This window comes from Anomaloglossus baeobatrachus, chromosome 2 (genome assembly GCF_048569485.1).
Source record: "Anomaloglossus baeobatrachus isolate aAnoBae1 chromosome 2, aAnoBae1.hap1, whole genome shotgun sequence".
Lineage (NCBI taxonomy): Eukaryota > Metazoa > Chordata > Amphibia > Anura > Aromobatidae > Anomaloglossus > Anomaloglossus baeobatrachus.
The window spans coordinates 732,378,599-732,396,670 of NC_134354.1; the positions used below are offsets into that span (position 1 = coordinate 732,378,599).

The following is an 18,072-nucleotide window of genomic DNA, read 5'->3' on the forward strand; positions in this document are numbered from 1 at the left end:
AGCAATCGGCACGTGGAGATAAGCATCTTTGATGTCTATTGATGCTAGGAAATCTCCTTGAGACATTGAGGCAATGACTGAGCGGAGGGATTCCATCCGGAACCGCCTGGCGTTCACATGCTTGTTGAGCAGTTTTAGGTCCAGAACAGGACGGAAGGAGCCGTCCTTTTTTGGAACCACAAAGAGATTGGAGTAAAATCCTCGCCCCCGTTCCTGAGGGGGGACAGGGATCACGACTCCTTCTGCTCTTAGAGAGTCCACCGCCTGCAGCAGGGCATCTGCTCGGTTGGGGTGTGGGGAGGTTCTGAAGAACCGAAGTGGAGGCCGAGAACTGAACTCGATTCTGTACCCGCGAGACAAAATGTCTGTTACCCACCGGTCTTTGACCTGTGACAGCCAAATGTCGCAAAAGCGGGAGAGCCTGCCACCGACCGAGGATGCGGAGGGAGGAGGCCGAAAGTCATGAGGTAGCCGCCTTGGAAGCGGTTCCTCCATTTGCTTTCCTGGGGCGTGAGTGAGCCCGCCAGGAATCTGAGCTCCCTTGTCCTTTCTGAGTCCCTTTGGAGGAGGAGAATTGGGGCTTGCCCGAGCCTCGAAAGGACCGAAACCTCGACTGCCACTTTTTCTGTTGAGGTTTACTTGCTCTGGGCTGTGGCAAGGAAGAGTCCTTACCCTTGGACTGTTTTATGATTTCCGCCAATGGCTCACCAAACAGTCTGTCCCTAGATAATGGCAAGCTGGTTAAGAATTTTTTAGAACCAGCATCTGCTTTCCAGTCCTTTAACCATAAGGCTCTGCGCAAAACCACAGAATTGGCGGCCGCCATAGAGGTACGGCTCGTAGATTCTAGGACAGCATTGATAGCATAGGTCGCAAACGCAGACATTTGCGAGGTTAGGGACGCCACCTGCGGCACTGCTGGATGCATGATAGCATCCACCTGTGCTAAACCAGCTGAAATAGCTTGTAGTGCCCACACGGCCGCGAATGCCGGAGCAAAGGACGCGCCGATAGCTTCATAGACAGATTTCAACCAAAGGTCCATCTGTCTGTCGTTGGCATCTTTAAGTGAAGCCCCATCCTCTACTGCGACTATGGATCTAGCCGCAAGCTTGGAAATTGGGGGATCCACCTTTGGGCACTGGGTCCAGCGTTTGGCCACTTCAGCGGGAAAAGGATAACGGGTATCCTTAGAACGCTTAGAGAAACGCTTGTCTGGATGAGCGTCGTGCTTCTGGATTGATTCTCTGAAGTCAGAGTGGTCTAAAAAAGCACTTAATTTACGCTTGGGATACAGGAAATGGAACTTCTCCTGCTGTGCAGCTGCCTCCTCTGCAGAAGGGGCTGGGGGAGAAATATCCAACAGCCTATTAATTGCCGATATAAGGTCATTAACCATGGCGTCACCATCAGGGGCATCCAGATTGAGAGGGCCCTCAGGATTAGAATCCTGGTCACCGTCCTCAGTCTCATCACAGAGATTCTTCTCGCTGAGACCCTGAGCAGTGTGATGACGTCGAGGGTCTTTCCCAGCGAGCTCGCTTAGGCTGCCTGGGACTGTCATCTGAGTCAGAGACTTCAGCTTGTGATGCTTGAGACCCCCTCGAAGTACGGACTAGTTCCAACTGAGGGGGACCAGATAGCATAGCCACAGCCGTGTCCATGGTCTGGGGAACTGGCCTGGCCTGCAAGGTCTCCAGGATTTTTGTCATAGCCTCAGACATTTTATCAGCAAACACTGCAAAGTCTGTCCCCGTCACCGGGGCAGGGTTCACAGGCGTCTCTGCCTGGGCTACCACCACCATAGGCTCTGGCTGACGAAGTGCCACTGGGACTGAACATTGCACACAATGTGGATCATTGGAGCCTGCCGGTAGATCAGCCCCACATGCAGTACAAACAGTGTACACAGCCCGTGCCTTGGCAGCCTTGCGTTTTGCGGATGACATGTTGCTGCTTCCTCAGAGCAGTACAGGGTGTCCAGCCAAGAAGCGACCTTACAGTGCAACTATATATATATATATATATATATGGTACCAAGAAAAAAGTACACTAATATATCACTGAGGCACTAGTGGGGCCAGCACTACTGTGCAGCTTACCGCCCGCTTAGGAGCGGTGTGTGGTCGCCAGAAATCCCTCTAGTCTGGGTCTCCCAGAGCCTGCTGCCTCTCCCCAGCCAGATCGCATGTGTAATGGCTGCCGGCGTCCTTGTGGAGAGGGGGGGCGGGCCCTGGGCGTACACCGACGAAGAGCGGGAAGTCTGCTTCCCCTTGTGCCTAGTGAGAGGGCTGGAGCATGTAAATAAGGCTCCAGCCCTCGGCGCTGCCATTGAGCAGCGTCTCTCCCCTACCCTGATTGACAGGGTGGGGGCGGGAACGAAGCGGCGCTAGGCCGCAGAAGCCGGGGGCTAAAGTTAAAAGCGCCGCCGCCGTAAAAGCGCGGTCGGCGCAAAGCCCCCGGCGCACCACAAGTCGCAGCTGCGCCGCCGCTCCAGGAGCGGTCGGCGCAGTTGTTCCCAACACACAACGTCACTCAGCAAAGCTGCAGTGACCTAACCCCCAGCGTACAGCGCCACTGTCCCCGGCGCACTACAACGCTCAGCAAGCCCTGAGAGTGTCCGTGCCTGCCGGGGACACAGAGTACCTGAAAGTTGCAGGGCCTTGTCCCTGAACGGCACTCCCGCTCCCAATCCAGCAGGTTCTATGGGTCTGTGGATGGAGCCCGGCCCCAGGGCTTGGGGGCCGGCAAGATCCCACTTCCACAGAGCCCTCCAGGGGATGTGGAAGGAAAACAGCATGTGGGCTCCAGCCTCTGTACCAGCAATAGGTACCTCAACCTTACAAGCACCAACCGCGGGTGAGAAGGGAGCATGCTGGGGGCCCTATATGGGCCCTCTTTTCTTCCATCCGATAGAGCCAGCAGCTACTGCTGACTACAAACAGTGGAGCTATGCGTGGATGTCTGACCTCCTTCGCACAAAGCCGAAAACTGGTGAGCCAGTGATCCCACTGGGGGTGTATAGCCAGAAGGGGAGGGGCCTTACACTTTTTAGTGTAATAGCTTTGTGTGGCCTCCGGAGGCAGTGCTATACACCCAATCGTCTGGGTCTCCCAATAGAGCGCCGAAGAAAAGCAAATTTCCCAGTGCGCACAGACCCCAAAATGTCTTTTCCAACACGTAATGTGATGACGTATACACAGGATGGGTGATGTCTTTCTGATCACTGGGGGTCCATGGATCTCAGTATGGGACTCAAAGGCAGTGGCAGATTTAATAAATGTTGGTGCACACCTGCTGGGGAATGTCAGAACCCGTCCTTGGGATTGTGGGGGGTCTGCAGTTACACACCCTGAAAGTGATAATGTAACCAGTGATGGCAATAAGACCTGTCAGTCTGGGGAGCAGGGAGGGGAGACGCTTCCAGGGACCAGCCCCCTGGACTAGTCATCCTGAGCGCCTGGTCCTCCGCAGCTCTCCAAACTATGTCTTCTCGAAAACAGTGCAGCCTTTTAGAGGACTCAACACAACAGCAAAACTCAAAAGGCCTCCATCCTGCTCCTACCTGTTGCTGGAGTTGCAGAGAGGGAAAACCCTGTGGTTGAGGTAGTCGCAGCGGGCAGAGAGAACGGTGTTGCAGATCCTGCAGGTTTACCAAAATTTAAGCTAAATCCGGTGGTGGCTGCTGAGGTGGTCGTTGGAGCTGTAATTAAAAAAGCAAAAGTAAACAAAGATGTATTGTAAAATGTACAGATTATAATGATGAAGGGGGTCCGCACGATGGAGGAAGGCCTGATCGGTGAGAACCAGGGCTGGGGCTCGTCGCAGTGAGGAGGTGTTTGCACAAGGTTGTGAGTGCTACCGCCGTCTGACCACCACTTTGTGCTGACTCTACCCCACAGGAGGGTTGTTTTTTTTTTATAGTTTTGCGGAGAAAAAAAATATTGCTGAATTTTGTATGTGACCGATGTGGACAGGAGACCATCCACTGTATGACGGGCAGAAAACAAAGCTTGATCTGCAAACCCTAGTTACCAATAGTGATCATTACGAGAGGATAAAAATGCTGGCACCTGTATTTGTCAATCCCAATGTGAATCCGGTGGAGGGCTTTGCTCCGAAAAGCGTTCCAGATAAACCGGTTGTAGATTGTGCGCTTGTTGTAGGAGCTGCAGCGGCACCGAAACCAAAAGATGCTCCGGTGTTACTGCAAGAAATGACAGGAAAGAAAACAGATTATACCTTACCAGGATGGGCGAAAGCACCGACTCTACGGCAGAGGGCCCTAATACACTGGAAGGAATAAGCAAAGGACCCCCCTCTGGGTCACAATGGAGAGACGTTCAATGCAGCAGGTACCCATGCCAAAGGAATGTATTAGTACGAAAAGGGAGTGATTACAAGGTAAAAGTGGACAGTTTGTTACTCTAATGCTGGCGTCACACGAGTCGATCTATCGTGCGATCGCACGAACGATCGCACCCGCCCCCGTCGTTTGTGCTTCACGGGCAATTAGTTGCCCGTGGCGCACAAAGTCGTTAACCCCCGTCACACGCACTTACCTGCTGAGCGACCTCGCTGTGGGTGGCGAACATCCTCTTCCTGAAGGGGGTGGGACGTTCGTTCGGCGTCAAAGCAACGTCACACAGCGGCCGCCCAACAGAAGTGGAGGGGCGGAGATGAGTAGGATGTAAACATCCCGCCCACCTCCTTCCTTCCGCATTGCCGGCGGGATGCAGGTAAGCTGTGTTCATCGTTCCCGGGGTGTCACACAGAGCGATGTGTGCTGCCCCGGGTACAATGAACAATCGGCGCAGAGAAGAAGAAACGACTTTTTGAAAATGAGCAACGTGTCAACGAGCAACGATAAGGTGACTATTTTTGCTCGTTCACCGTCGCTCGTAGCTGTCACACGCTACGATATGTCAAACGATGCCGGATGTGCGTCACTTACGACATGACCTTGCCGACATATCGCCCAATATATCGTCTCGTGTGACGCCCGCATTACTCTATTTCCCGCTGCTGTCCTGAGCATTCACCTTTTTTATTTTTTTAAAACATCTGCCGTATGGTTCCAGGGAATTGATACTAATTTTTATGGTCTTTATGGGGAGGGAGCGTGGCTCTCAGGCTCCTCGGGGGCGTGTCTTTAGGCTGTTCTGCATTACTACCCTGTGAGCCACGCACTTTTTAATGACACCATTCATTTGGCTACATATTGAACTGGAGAAAGGCAAAAAAAAAAAATTCCAAGTTTCTCTGAGTATACAGAAACAAAATATTCATTTCCACATTAAAGCACCACTCCAGCACTTTTTTTTCAGCGCTGGAGTGGTGCTTTTTAGCTCAGGTCCCTGCCCCCTGTCTTCTACTTGCACTTGGGTGTGTTCGCCGTTTTTCGGTGCTGCTTTGGTACTGAGGCGCCATCACATGTGCATATCTTCTGCCTGGCGGGAAGTCAGAAGTGACATCACAAGCTCTCAATACAAGTCTATGAGAGACAGAAGGAGGATCCCATAGACTTACATTGAGCTCTGACCTCCAGCGTGCTCCTTGTAATACTGGTACTGCCGGCAGGGCACAAATCACAGGAAATTAACTGGAGCGGCGGTGACAGAAGGTGAAGGTCCGGGAAGAACATTTAAAGCCCTACTCCAGCGCTGAAAAAAAATAAAAAAAAATGCTGGAGTGGTGCTATTATTATTAATTATTATTATTATTATTATAGTGAATTGCAATGTTGTGGATTTTGTTGTAGAGGTTCAGAGACTAAAAATTTGTACCATCCATGTGAATGGGATTGGTCCAGATAAATTAGATGGTTGCAGGAATTTCTTCAACAAAAACATTAGTAATAACATTATTAAAAAAAAATAAATAAAAAAATCTGCCAAAGTTTTAATAGTTCTACAAATATATCACGGAAATAGAGTAAAGAGGTCATTTTTACCACATGAGAATCCGAACAAAAATGGCAGGGTTAATATGTCTCAGGTGTCAGTATGTTTGTCCCTTAATAATACTGTTTTTTGTAGAGATCCGGTGTGGCAGTCATGAAATCTCTCAGTCATATGCAAATCAGGCAGAAAGTGCACGGGGGGCAGGATGCACTTAGTTCACGCCCCCATGCACTTCCAGCCCGATTTGCATATGGCCTCTATGATAGATTTCTCACGACGCTGCATCGGATCTGTACACTAAAGACATCATTTAATTGGGGGACAAGCCCCTATACAGCTGTTCCACTACATCCATATGTAAACACGTACTGACAGGTTGCCTGTAATAGAAAACACACCACAATACTGTTACCTTGTCTCCATTAGAACATTCTTATTTGTCTGGTTGGAGCTGCACTTCTGACACAATTTCAACAAGTTTATCATTTTCAGATGGGGGTCTTATTTCTGCTCTAAAGCATTGGGAATCAATAACGGAGCACCACAGACGACACATGAAGAGCGATGATGTCACAGAGCGAGTTCTAACATAACACCGGTAACAAACGAGAAACCGGACCCGGCTCTAACAGAATCTCTGGTGTAAGATGTGATACTAATAAAAACACATTCTGCAAAAACACAAGCCCCTTCAGCTCTCTTCATTAAGTTCAGACTAAGACGGACCAGTCCCAGGATAAACCTCACTGACTTATACCAGGGTCCAGGCTTAATCTACAATGCAGATATGAACCTTGCTTTATATGCCTCTATGTCATGGCTCTCAAATTAAGGCTGACAAAAAAAATATGTTTTACTGACTGTAAGTGTACTTCTCGAGAAAAAAAATCCCTATAATAATAGTAATTTGGTAATGTTATCACAGAGAATAAAAGCTGAAGAGCCAATTATACAGTAGGGTGAAAGTCCTATCTTTCTGATCCCACCAAAAAAATGTTCCTTGAATTTTTTTGTGGACCATAGGAAAAATCTTGCTAAAAAGTGTGTGAATCTCATAGTCCAGAGGCAGCTTCCTACAATCAAGGAGACACTGACAACATCTTCCAGATCCCGGAGAAAACTGCTCTCCTCCTGCCCCACACTGGTCAATGCGATCAGTTACAGCAAAGGGCTCGCTGGGTGCGGTGGATCCTCTACGCTCAAGGTTTGGGTGGGCACACGGGCATCTGTGCAGCAGACGGGTGAGCATGCAGACACTGTCAGGTTCCCTATACCCTCCAACCCAGCAGCACTCATGGCCTAAATGCCCCGTCACACATAACGAGATCGCTAACGAGATAGTTGCCAAGTCACGGTCTCTGTGACGCAGTAGCGATCTCGCCAGCGATCACGTTACATGTGACACCTACCAGCGATCAGGCCCCTGCTGTGAGATCTCTAGTCGTTGCCGAATGGTCCGGACCATTTTGTTCAAAGGCGATGTCCTGCTGGGCAGGACACATCGCTGTGTTTGACGCCTACCAATGACCTCCTAACAGGGTCCCAACGCCCGCCGAGATCGTTATACAGGCCGCTGATTGTCGGGATCGCTGGTAAGTCACTGCGTGTGACTGGGCCTTAAATTTCCTGCCTAATCAGCCATGTGTCAGGAATATTAATGCTTAAATAATTTACTTATAAACTTTGCTGTCCCTATGCTAATAAGCGCCTTGACTAGTCGATTTGAGCTTTGTTTTCCCTGACTAGTTGGCCTTCTTTCCATGTTATCATGCCCCTGTAGGTGTAATAATATGGTTCTTAAGCCCGGGTCACTGCCTTTCCAGGAAACTTGCGTATTTCGGCCACATCCGTGCAGCCCAAGTAGGGTGTATGCATCCTGGATTCAGAGGGCGCACTGAAAATTCAGAAGACATGTACGGGAGCTGCCTTCCGAACTTCCACTCATGCGCAGTGTGCGCCCTCCACAGCCAGGAAGCGTACACGCTACTTGAGGGGCACTGATGTCGTTGAAATGGGTCAAAATGAGCCACATCCATGTGCAAGATTTCCAGGAGTTGGCCATGATGCCGGCTCGTAGAAGTCATGTTGTTATCACACCCACAGGGGCCTGATAACATGGAAATGGGGCAGACTAGTGAGGGGAAACAATGCCCCTGTGACTAGTCACAGGACTATTTGGCAGAGGGACAGCGAGGCTTATAAGTCACTTTTTTCACATTCACATTAGTGAATAGTGTTATACAGGACTTGTTATGGAGGGAATTTGGGCATTAAAAGATTGGAGGGCATAGGGGTCCTGACAGGTTGCCTTTACCTTTCTGATTAGAAGCCACAGGCAACCAGGAAAGGTCTTGGAGACCGGTTGCAGAGTTACTGAAGGCCACAGAGGACAGGAAGCAAACAAATATGGGAACCGCCAGCGGACGGGCGGCAGACAGAACGCCAGAGTAACCAGAAAGTCTGAATACCATGGATGCCGCACACAGACGTGTAACTCAGTGATTGGAAACCATGGGCAGCCAGGAGATGTCCTGAAGGCTGTGGGCATGAACTGTGCAAGGACCAACTAAAAGGGTTACTAGAAATCCTTTAAAAGAGTTGTCCGACATTAGCTTAACAAAAATTTTTGAGTTTATCTGTGCTGTATTGTCATAAATCACACCTACATTGTTATTTTCTGTTTTCTAACTTTTGTTCCTCTTGAATTATACCTTTATTCTCTGCAGCTTCTTGTTTACATTCAGATCCAGCAAACATGACCACTTCCTGTGCTGAACCTCAGTCAGAGCTGTCACCGCCCAGCCTCAGTGTCCAGCCTCGCCCTCTGCCCGCCCCCTGCACACACAGTCCCTGTCAGTATATTCTTCCCCAGCACCTGACCTGGTATCACTACAGCATTGCAAATAACAGCCTCACATCGGGGTCTGCACCGCACACATATGTCTCTGCACACGCACACACATGGCTCTGCACCGTACACATGGCTCTGCACACGCATGGCTCTGCACCGTACACATGGCTCTGCACATGCATGGCTCTGCACCGTACACATGGCTCTGCACCGTACACACATGGCTCTGCACCGTACACACATGGCTCTGCACCGTACACACATGGCTCTGCACCGCACACGCATGGCTCTGCACACGCATGGCTCTGCACACGCATGGCTCTGCACACGCATGGCTCTGCACTGTACACGCACACACATGGCTCTGCACACGCACACACATGGCTTTGCACCGTACACATGGCTCTGCACATGCATGGCTCTGCACCGTACACATGGCTCTGCACCGTACACACATGGCTCTGCACCGTACACAAATGGCTCTGCACACGCATGGCTCTGCACTGTACACGCACACACATGGCTCTGCACCGTACACATGGCTCTGCACACGCATGGCTCTGCACTGTACACGCACACACATGGCTCTGCACACGCACACACATGGCTTTGCACCGTACACATGGCTCTGCACACGCATGGCTCTGCACTGTACACGCACACACATGGCTCTGCACACGCACACACATGGCTTTGCACCGTACACATGGCTCTGCACACGCATGGCTCTGCACTGTACACGCACACACATGGCTCTGCACACGCACACACATGGCTTTGCACCGTACACATGGCTCTGCACACGCATGGCTCTGCACTGTACACGCACACACATGGCTCTGCACACGCACACACATGGCTTTGCACCGTACACATGGCTCTGCACACGCATGGATCTGCACTGTACACGCACACACATGGCTCTGCACACGCACACACATGGCTCTGCACACGCACACATGGCTCTGCACACGCACACATGGCTCTGCACTGTACACGCACACACATGGCTCTGCACACACATGGCTTTGCACCGTACACATGGCTCTGCACACGCATGGCTCTGCACTGTACACGCACACACATGGCTCTGCACACGCACACACATGGCTTTGCACCGTACACATGGCTCTGCACACGCATGGCTCTGCACTGTACACGCACACACATGGCTCTGCACACGCACACACATGGCTCTGCAACCCCCCCATCCCCATCGGGAACACATGTGGAGTACATACTCACCCGTCCTCGGTCCCCGCCGCTCCTGCACGTTCGTCCGCTGTCTGTGCTCTCTTCAGCACAGTAGTGACGTCACCGCTGTGCTGCAGAGCGCACAGACAGCGGGAGGGACAGTGACTTCTCATCAGCACATTCAAATGTACCGGCATCGGTGATCTGTGATGCTGGTACATTTGAATGTGCGATCCTGGGCAGGGGGCCCGGTGCTGGAGCTGACACTAAGGCAGCTGCCGCCAGGCCCCGCCCCCAAATCACGGACCCCACAGCAGTGCAGGGGGAGGTTACTGGAGGTGCAGGGGAATGTGTGGGAGGGTGCAGGGAAGGGGGGCGGTGACTCCTCGCACTGTAGTCGCCCAGCAGGGAGGTGACATGCTGCTCCACATTTGCATGTCAACATGGCCCTGCCCATGTAGACGTGCAAAGACCGGAAGCAGCAAAATCGCGGCAGGAGCGGTCACATGACCGCTCTGAGCCGGGGGAGAGGGGGCTGACAGCGGGGCAGGTAAATGGTCTCTATCTACTTACCTGCCCCAATGTAGCCCAATAGGGAAATAAAAAAAAAAAGTCAAAGAAGCCGGATAACCCCTTTAAATGGGCCAAGAAATTCCATCAGATGGAAACACACCAGCTACTTGCAAAGCCCAACGTGGAGCACAAGAAAGTATAGTGGACCGGGACAGGATGAGCAGAGCCCAGACACAGGACAGGTGTGTAACGTGGGCACGGCAGAAGAGAAACTCTAAACTCTTGGAGCGCCTGGTCTACTCTCGCCTCACCCGCTACCTCTCCTCTCACTCTCTTCTAGATCCTTTACAGTCTGGCTTCCGCTCTTTACACTCAACAGAAACTGCCCTTGTCAAAGTGACCAATGACCTATTGACAGCAAAACGTAACGGTGACCACTCTCTGCTTATTCTTCTTGACCATTCTGCTGCCTTTGACACTGTTGACCACCATCTCCTTCTCTCTATGCTCCACTCTATCGGCCTAAAGGACACTGTTCTTTCCTGGTTCTCTTCCTATCTTTCTGGCCGTTCATTCAGTGTATCATTTGCTGGCTCCACATCTTCTCCTCTTCCTCTCACTGTTGGGGTCCCTCAAGGTTCAGTCCTTGGCCCTCTTCTTTTCTCCCTCTACACTGCCCCAATTGGTCAGACCATCAGCAGATTTGGCTTTCAGTCCCATCTTTATGCTGATGACACACCGCTATACACCTCCTCCCCTGAGCTCACCCCCGCTGTACTACAGAACACCAGTGACTGCCTGACTGCAGTTTGCAATGTCATGTCTGCTCTCTACCTGAAACTTAACCTTTCCAAAACTGAACTTCTTCTTTTCCCTCCATCTTCCAACTTTCCTCAACCTGATATCTCCCTCTCTGTGTGTGGTACAACGATAAGTCCTAGGCCGCAAGCCCGCTGCCTGGGGGTTATACTTGACACTGATCTCTCCTTCACCTCCCACATACAATCTCTTGCCCGCTCCTGCCGCTTGCACCTCAAGAACATCTCTAGAATCCGCCCCTTTCTCACAATGGAAACGACAAAAACCCTCACCGTGGTCCTGATCCACTCTCGCCTTGACTACTGTAACTCTCTATTAATTGGTCTCCCCTTAACTAGACTCTCTCCTCTACAGTCAATCCTTAATGCAGCAGCCAGGGTCACCTATCTGGCTAACCACTACTCGGATGCCTCTGCTCTGTGCCAGTCATTGCACTGGCTGCCCATATATCATAGGATCCAATTCAAACTGCTTGTTCTCGCCCACAAAGCTCTCCACAGTGCAGCACCCCCCTACATCTCCACCCTCCTCTCTGTCTATCAGTCCACCCGTTCTCTACGCTCTGCAAGCGACTTTCGACTAACATCCACACTAATTCGAACCTCCCACTCCCGGATCCAAGACTTCTTCCGAGCTGCACCAACCCTCTGGAACGCTCTACCCCAAGAAGTTAGGACAAATCACAACTTACTCAGCTTCAGACGCACCCTAAAGACGCATCTTTTTAGGGCGGCCTATCACACTCCCTAATCAGATTCGATTCACATAGTCCCTCTACAACCTCTCACAACATAGCTCCACATCAAACTCCATGGCACCCAAAGGCATCTCAAGGCTCGGGCCCACTGGTCCAGGAAACCATTATCCAGCCCCATTTCCGTGAGATGGTTGGATTGTCATTGTAAATAAGCACTTGAACCTTGCCTCTCCCCCCATCTCATTGTAGATTGTAAGCTCTCACGAGCAGGGTTGTATTTTTTTTCCCCTCTAAATATTGTATTTCTATAACTGTTACTTGTTTGTATATGATCCTCCTGAATTGTAAAGCGCTACGGAATATGTTGGCGCTATAGAAATAAAGATTATTATTATTATTATTATAAACCCACTGGGACTTGCACAGGTGCTGCCCGTCCTGACTAGCTAAAGGACCGTGTGATCAGTCACATGCCGGGAAGAATCTTCAAAATGTGGTAATATAGTGCACCCGCATGTTGATGTAGCAGAGTGTGCATTTCGATGATGAGGCAGAAGCTGAACTGTGCGTGTGTTGATATAGCTGAGCTGTGTGCGCATGTACTGTGCATGCAGAATGTACAGAATGTGCGTGCTGTGAAGTTATATGTGTATAATAAACAGAAACACGAACAGTATATCTATTGTATTACAATTACCGCATTTTTCGGATTATAAGACGCACTTTTCCTCCCAAAAATTTGTAAGGAAAATGAGAGGTGCGTCTTATAGTGTGAATGTAGCTTACTGGGAGGTGGAGAATGGGGGCTGTGTGGAGCAGGGCGGTGCGGAGCTTGAGATGCTCTGTCGGCATTGCGGGGCTGTGTGGAGCAGGGCGGTGCGGAGGGTGAGATGCTCTGTCGGCATTGCGGGGCTGTGTGGAGCAGGGCGGTGCGGAGGGTGAGATGCTCTGTCGGCAGTGCGGGGCTGTGTGGAGCAGGGCGGTGCGGAGGGTGAGATGCTCTGTCGGCAGTGCGGGGCTGTGTGGAGCAGGGCGGTGCGGAGGGTGAGATGCTCTGTCGGCAGTGCGGGGCTGTGTGGAGCAGGGCGGTGCGGAGGGTGAGATGCTCTGTCGGCAGTGCGGGGCTGTGTGGAGCAGGGCGGTGCGGAGGGTGAGATGCTCTGTCGGCAGTGCGGGGCTGTGTGGAGCAGGGCGGTGCGGAGGGTGAGATGCTCTGTCAGCAGTGCGGGTGCTGTGTGGAGCAGGGCGGTGCGGAGCTTGAGATGCTCTCAGCAGCGCGGGGCTGTGTGGAGCAGGGCGGTGCGGAGGGTGAGATGCTCTGTTGGCAGTGCGGGGCTGTGTGGAGCAGGGCGGTGCGGAGGGTGAGATGCTCTGTCGGCAGTGCGGGTGCTGTGTGGAGCAGGGCGGTGCGGAGGGTGAGATGCTCTGTCGGAAGTGCGGGCTTGTGTGGAGCAGGGCGGTGCGGAGGGTGAGATGCTCTGTTGGCAGTGCGGGGCTGTGTGGAGCAGGGCGGTGCGGAGGGTGAGATGCTCTGTCGGGGTCAGTGCGGGGCTGTGCTGATAACTGTGTGGAGCTGGGTGGTTGCAGCGGGTGAGATGCTTTGTCAGCGGTGAAGGCTTCAAATAATGGTGCCCGGAGTTGGCGTGTGCTCAGATGGAGCTCTCTGCTCAAGATCTTATCTGCGCACTCACCGCCTCCGGTCCACTGATCTCCCAGCTGTGGACTTAAGGGAAATGGCGCTTGAAGGTGGCGTGTGCACAGATGAAATTTTAATTTGTCATTGAGTTGATACCTCAATCTGTACACACGCCAACTCAGTGCGCCGTTTCTTTGAAGCCCGCACCGCCGACAGAGCATCTCACACACCGCACCGCCCTGCTCCACACAGCCCCCACCGCAGCCAGCGCAGAGCATCTGTGACATCCGCCGCACCGCCATGCTCCACACAGCCCCCACGGCACCCGCAGCCAGCACAACCCCTGCCTCCTGTGACCCTGCTCCACCACTGCTGCTGGGATTCCCGCAGCAAAAACAATTGCATGTCACTTCTTTTCCGCACGTCGCTGCGGGATTTCACTCCATTGACTGCCATGTAATCATGAAATCCCGCAGGGAATAACGCAGGCAGCAAATTCTGTGCGGTTCATTGCGTTTTCCTGCGTTATTCCCTCCGGTATTTTGCGGTTTACCTGCGGTAATGTACATCGCTGCCTGCGGTTTGCAGGGAAGTGATGTCATTATGACAGGAAGAGGAAGCGGAGCAGAAAGTAAACACACACAGACATATAGAATACACATAGAAAAAAACAAAAACACGTGGGCTCTGCCGTATTTTTACCTTCCAGCTGCGGTAAACACACAGCGGCGGCCCGGTATTCTCAGGCTGGGGAAGGGCGGGGGACAGGGTTAATGCCCCCCCCTCTCGCAGCCGAGAATATCAGCCTGCAGCTGCCCTGGGACTGTTGCATCCATTATGCGGCAGTCCCGGAGTGTCCCCGGCTCTTCCTGTTGCCGTGATGCGGTGGCAATCAGGTTAATATAAGGAGTTAATGGCGGCGGATCGCCGCCACTAAGTCCAGGCTTGATCATGGCAGTGTCTATGAGACAGCTGACATGATCAACCCGTAAGTAAAGTGAATAAACACGCACACCGAAAAATCCTTTATTTTAAATAAAACACAAAAAAGCCCCTGGTTCACCCCTTTATTAACCCCCCCCCCCCCCCCCCGAAACACACAGCTCCGGCGTAATCCACGTCTTGCGATGCTTTCATCCAGCCGCGACTGACACACAGCGCTGAATGCAGCCTCGCAACGAGACAGCAGAGGTAACCACAGGGCATTTCCCACGGCCGGTAATGTGAACACACATTACCGCTCGGGAGAAATGCAGCGTGTGCTCACAGGGACTCTATCTATCCCTCTATCTATTCTTCTATCTATCTACTATCTCAGAAGGAAATGACTACTTTTTTTTTTTTCTCAATGTGCTTTATTGCATTGAATGCATTAAAGCACATGTACCAACCTGCATGCGGCAACACCGCAGCAATACCGCGAACAATACCGCGGTAAAACCTCAGCAAACGCGGGTGCGGTAATCTTTCAGACCCTGCAGAGTTTTCTTAAGAAAATTCCATTTTCCAGTGCGCACAGGGCCTTAGGCTGCTTTCACATCAGCGGTTTTTTGCAGGTTGGCAAAAAAAAAAAAAAAAAAAAAAAAAAAAAAAAAAAAAAAAACACAAAATGCATATGACTGGATCCTTTACAAATACGTTGTCACTTCAATGCATTTGCAATGGAATCGCGGCAATATACGGTCACTTGAGGTTCCATGCGTCATACACTGGATCCGGTGAGATGCAGTATTTTATCTTTTTTCAAAAACGCTACTTGCAGTGTTTTGTCCGAGGTGAAAAACGCTACACCTCACCGGATCCTTCATATCGGTACCTGCAATTCTTTTCAATTTGCCAGATCCTCCTCTACTGGAAGTCACCACATTCTGGTAGGCAGGATCCTATTTTCAGTACTGAGCATGCCCAGAAAGCAGTTCCTCCCCAGTGCTTTCTAGTGGAGCTGCATCAGTTGAAGAAAAAAGACAGAAGAAAGAAGACCAGGGTCGTGGAGGGGTGAGAGGGAGTAATAAAGATGGAGTCTCTAAGTGTGTCTGTGTATTTATTGCTAATAAAATATGTTTTCTCGGTGATGTATTTTTTTAAACCTTTATTGGAGATTCTTAATGGCCGGGTCAAACTTGGCCTGGCATTAAGAATCTCGGGCTTTATATCAGCTGGTAAAACAAAGCTGTTATTAACCTCTTATTATCCAGCGTCCCACTCGGCACCAGGGCCGCTGGAGGAGTTGGATACAGCACCAGAAGATGGCACTTCTATGAAAGTGCCATTTTCTGGGGTGGCTGCGGACTGCAATTCGCAGCGGGGGGGCAGAAAGGTTGGGCTACCCTGCGCTGCGGATTCCAATCCCCAGCTGCCTAGTTGTACCTGGCCGGACACAAAAATTGGGCGAAGCCCACATCATTTTTTTTATTTTTTCTTTTAATTATTTCAAGAAATTTATGAAATAATGAAAAAAAAGGGCTTTCCTATATTTTTGGTTTCCAGCCGGGTAGAAATAGGCAGCTCGGGGTTGGGGCAGCCCGTACCTGCCTGCTGTACCTGGCTCGCATACAAAAAATATGGCGAAGCCCACATCATTTTTTTTTTTTTTTTTTTTTAGTTTTTAAGAAAAGAAAAAAAAAAAAAAAGGGCTTCCCTGGATTTTCCATTGCCAGTGAAGGTAACACCAAGCAGTGGAGGTTGCCAGCGGCTGCTTGGGTTACCCTTAGCAATAGAAAATGCAGCGGGAGAGGACGCATTTTTTCTTTACCCCTAACCCTAGGGTTAGGGTTATGTGTTTGGGTTTTTTGTTTTTTTTTATTTTTTAATGAATTAAAAAAAAAAAAAAAAAAAAAAATAGACATGGACTTCGCCCATCAAGCATTTTACTGCTCACTCATCTCTACTATTAACCACACAGCCAGAAGAACAAGTAATCAGATCAGCTGACTCCATTGTCGGACGATTACTTGATCTGTGTCCCCCTGCATCAATCGCAGTGTGTGTGGGCTGTGAGGTCAGCCGAGTTCAGCCGGCACTGGAGTCAGCTGATCTGAACTCAGCTGACCTCACAGCCCGCACATGCTGAGATAGATGCAGGGGGACACAGATCAAGAAATCGGCCGACACTGGAGTCAGCTGATCTGATTACTTGATCTGCTGGCTATGAGGTCAGGATTTCAGATCAGCTGACTCCAGTGCCAGCTGAGCTCAGCTGACCTCCCGGTCCGCACACACTGCGATGGATGCAGGGGGACACAGAACAAGTAATCAGCCAACACTGGAGTCAGCTGATCTGAACTCTGCTGAACTCCAGACCAAACAGTCTGCACACGGTCACACGTGATCGGCAGCAGCCAGTGACTGCTGTTAACCTGCATCCATCGCAGCGTGTGCGGGCTGTGAGATCAGGAGTTCAGCTGACTCCTGTGCCAGCCGATAAATTCTGTGTCCCGCTGCAGAAGGATCCGGTAAAATAACAATTGCGGCTGCATGTGTTGCACATCACATTCAATCCACAGGATCCAATCAAGTGCATTTTTTTTGCCGACCGGCAAAAAAACGCTGATGTGAAAGCAGCCTTAGACCTCATTCAGATGCCCGAAAAAAAAAAAAAAATTTGGTTGGCTCATAGATTGTAATGCCTACGAGGCTGCAGATTTTGGATCAGGAGATCCTGGGCCAGTCTGTGTGCGGACAGATTTTCACAAGCGTCTGAATAAGACCTTAGGCTAAATTCACACCAGGTATCCTGTAGGGAGGTATAGAAATCTGCAGCATATCAGTTCCTCGAGGTAAATATGTTTTTTTGAGGTTTTTTTATTTGAAAACTTTAATAAGATGTGGAAAATCTGCAAATAATAACTTGATATGCATTTTGAGTGCGTTTCTACAGCATAAACGCAGTAATAACGCATGTAATCTGGCATGACAAAGTTTAAGGATTTTCCAAAACAAAACCTCGTACTCATAACCAGCAGTTGTATGCTGGGACAGGAACGACTCGTGAAATGAGAATCGAGGAAGTCAATGGGGATGCGAGCATTTTTCAGGAAGATTTTCAGGAAAAATGCTCAAATTCGAGAATTAACTTCCATCTTACTCGGTACTTTAGAGACGTCCATCCGAACATCCAACTGCTGCTTACAAGCACCCGAGCATGGTAGTGCCCGCTCATCACTAGTTACGAGTACTAAGCACCCGAGCATGGTAGTGCCCACTCATCACTAGTTACGAGTACTAAGCACCCGAGCATGGTAGTGCCCGCTCATCACTAGTTACGAGTACTGAGCACCCGAGCATGGTAGTGCCCGCTCATCACTAGTTACGAGTACTGAGCACCCGAGCATAATAGTGCCCGCTCATCACTAGTTACGAGTACCGAGCACCCGAGCATGGTAGTGCCCGCTCATCACTAGTTACGAGTACCGAGCACCCGAGCATGGTAGTGCTCACTCATCACTTGTTACGACTACCG

The 18,072-nt window shown here is 50.6% G+C and overlaps 1 protein-coding gene across 1 annotated transcript in view; it reads right to left on the reverse strand.

The window, feature by feature from the left end:
- The window catches only part of NUP58 (nucleoporin 58), a 136,581-nt gene that overhangs the window by 116,877 nt on the left and 1,632 nt on the right, over positions 1-18,072 (reverse strand). Inside the window, exons 2-3 of the mRNA XM_075337376.1 lie at positions 4,074-4,207; positions 3,566-3,703 (exon numbers count right to left, since the gene is read on the reverse strand). Coding sequence (XP_075193491.1) covers positions 3,566-3,703; positions 4,074-4,207 — 272 coding nt within the window. The remainder of the gene's footprint in view (positions 1-3,565; positions 3,704-4,073; positions 4,208-18,072) is intronic.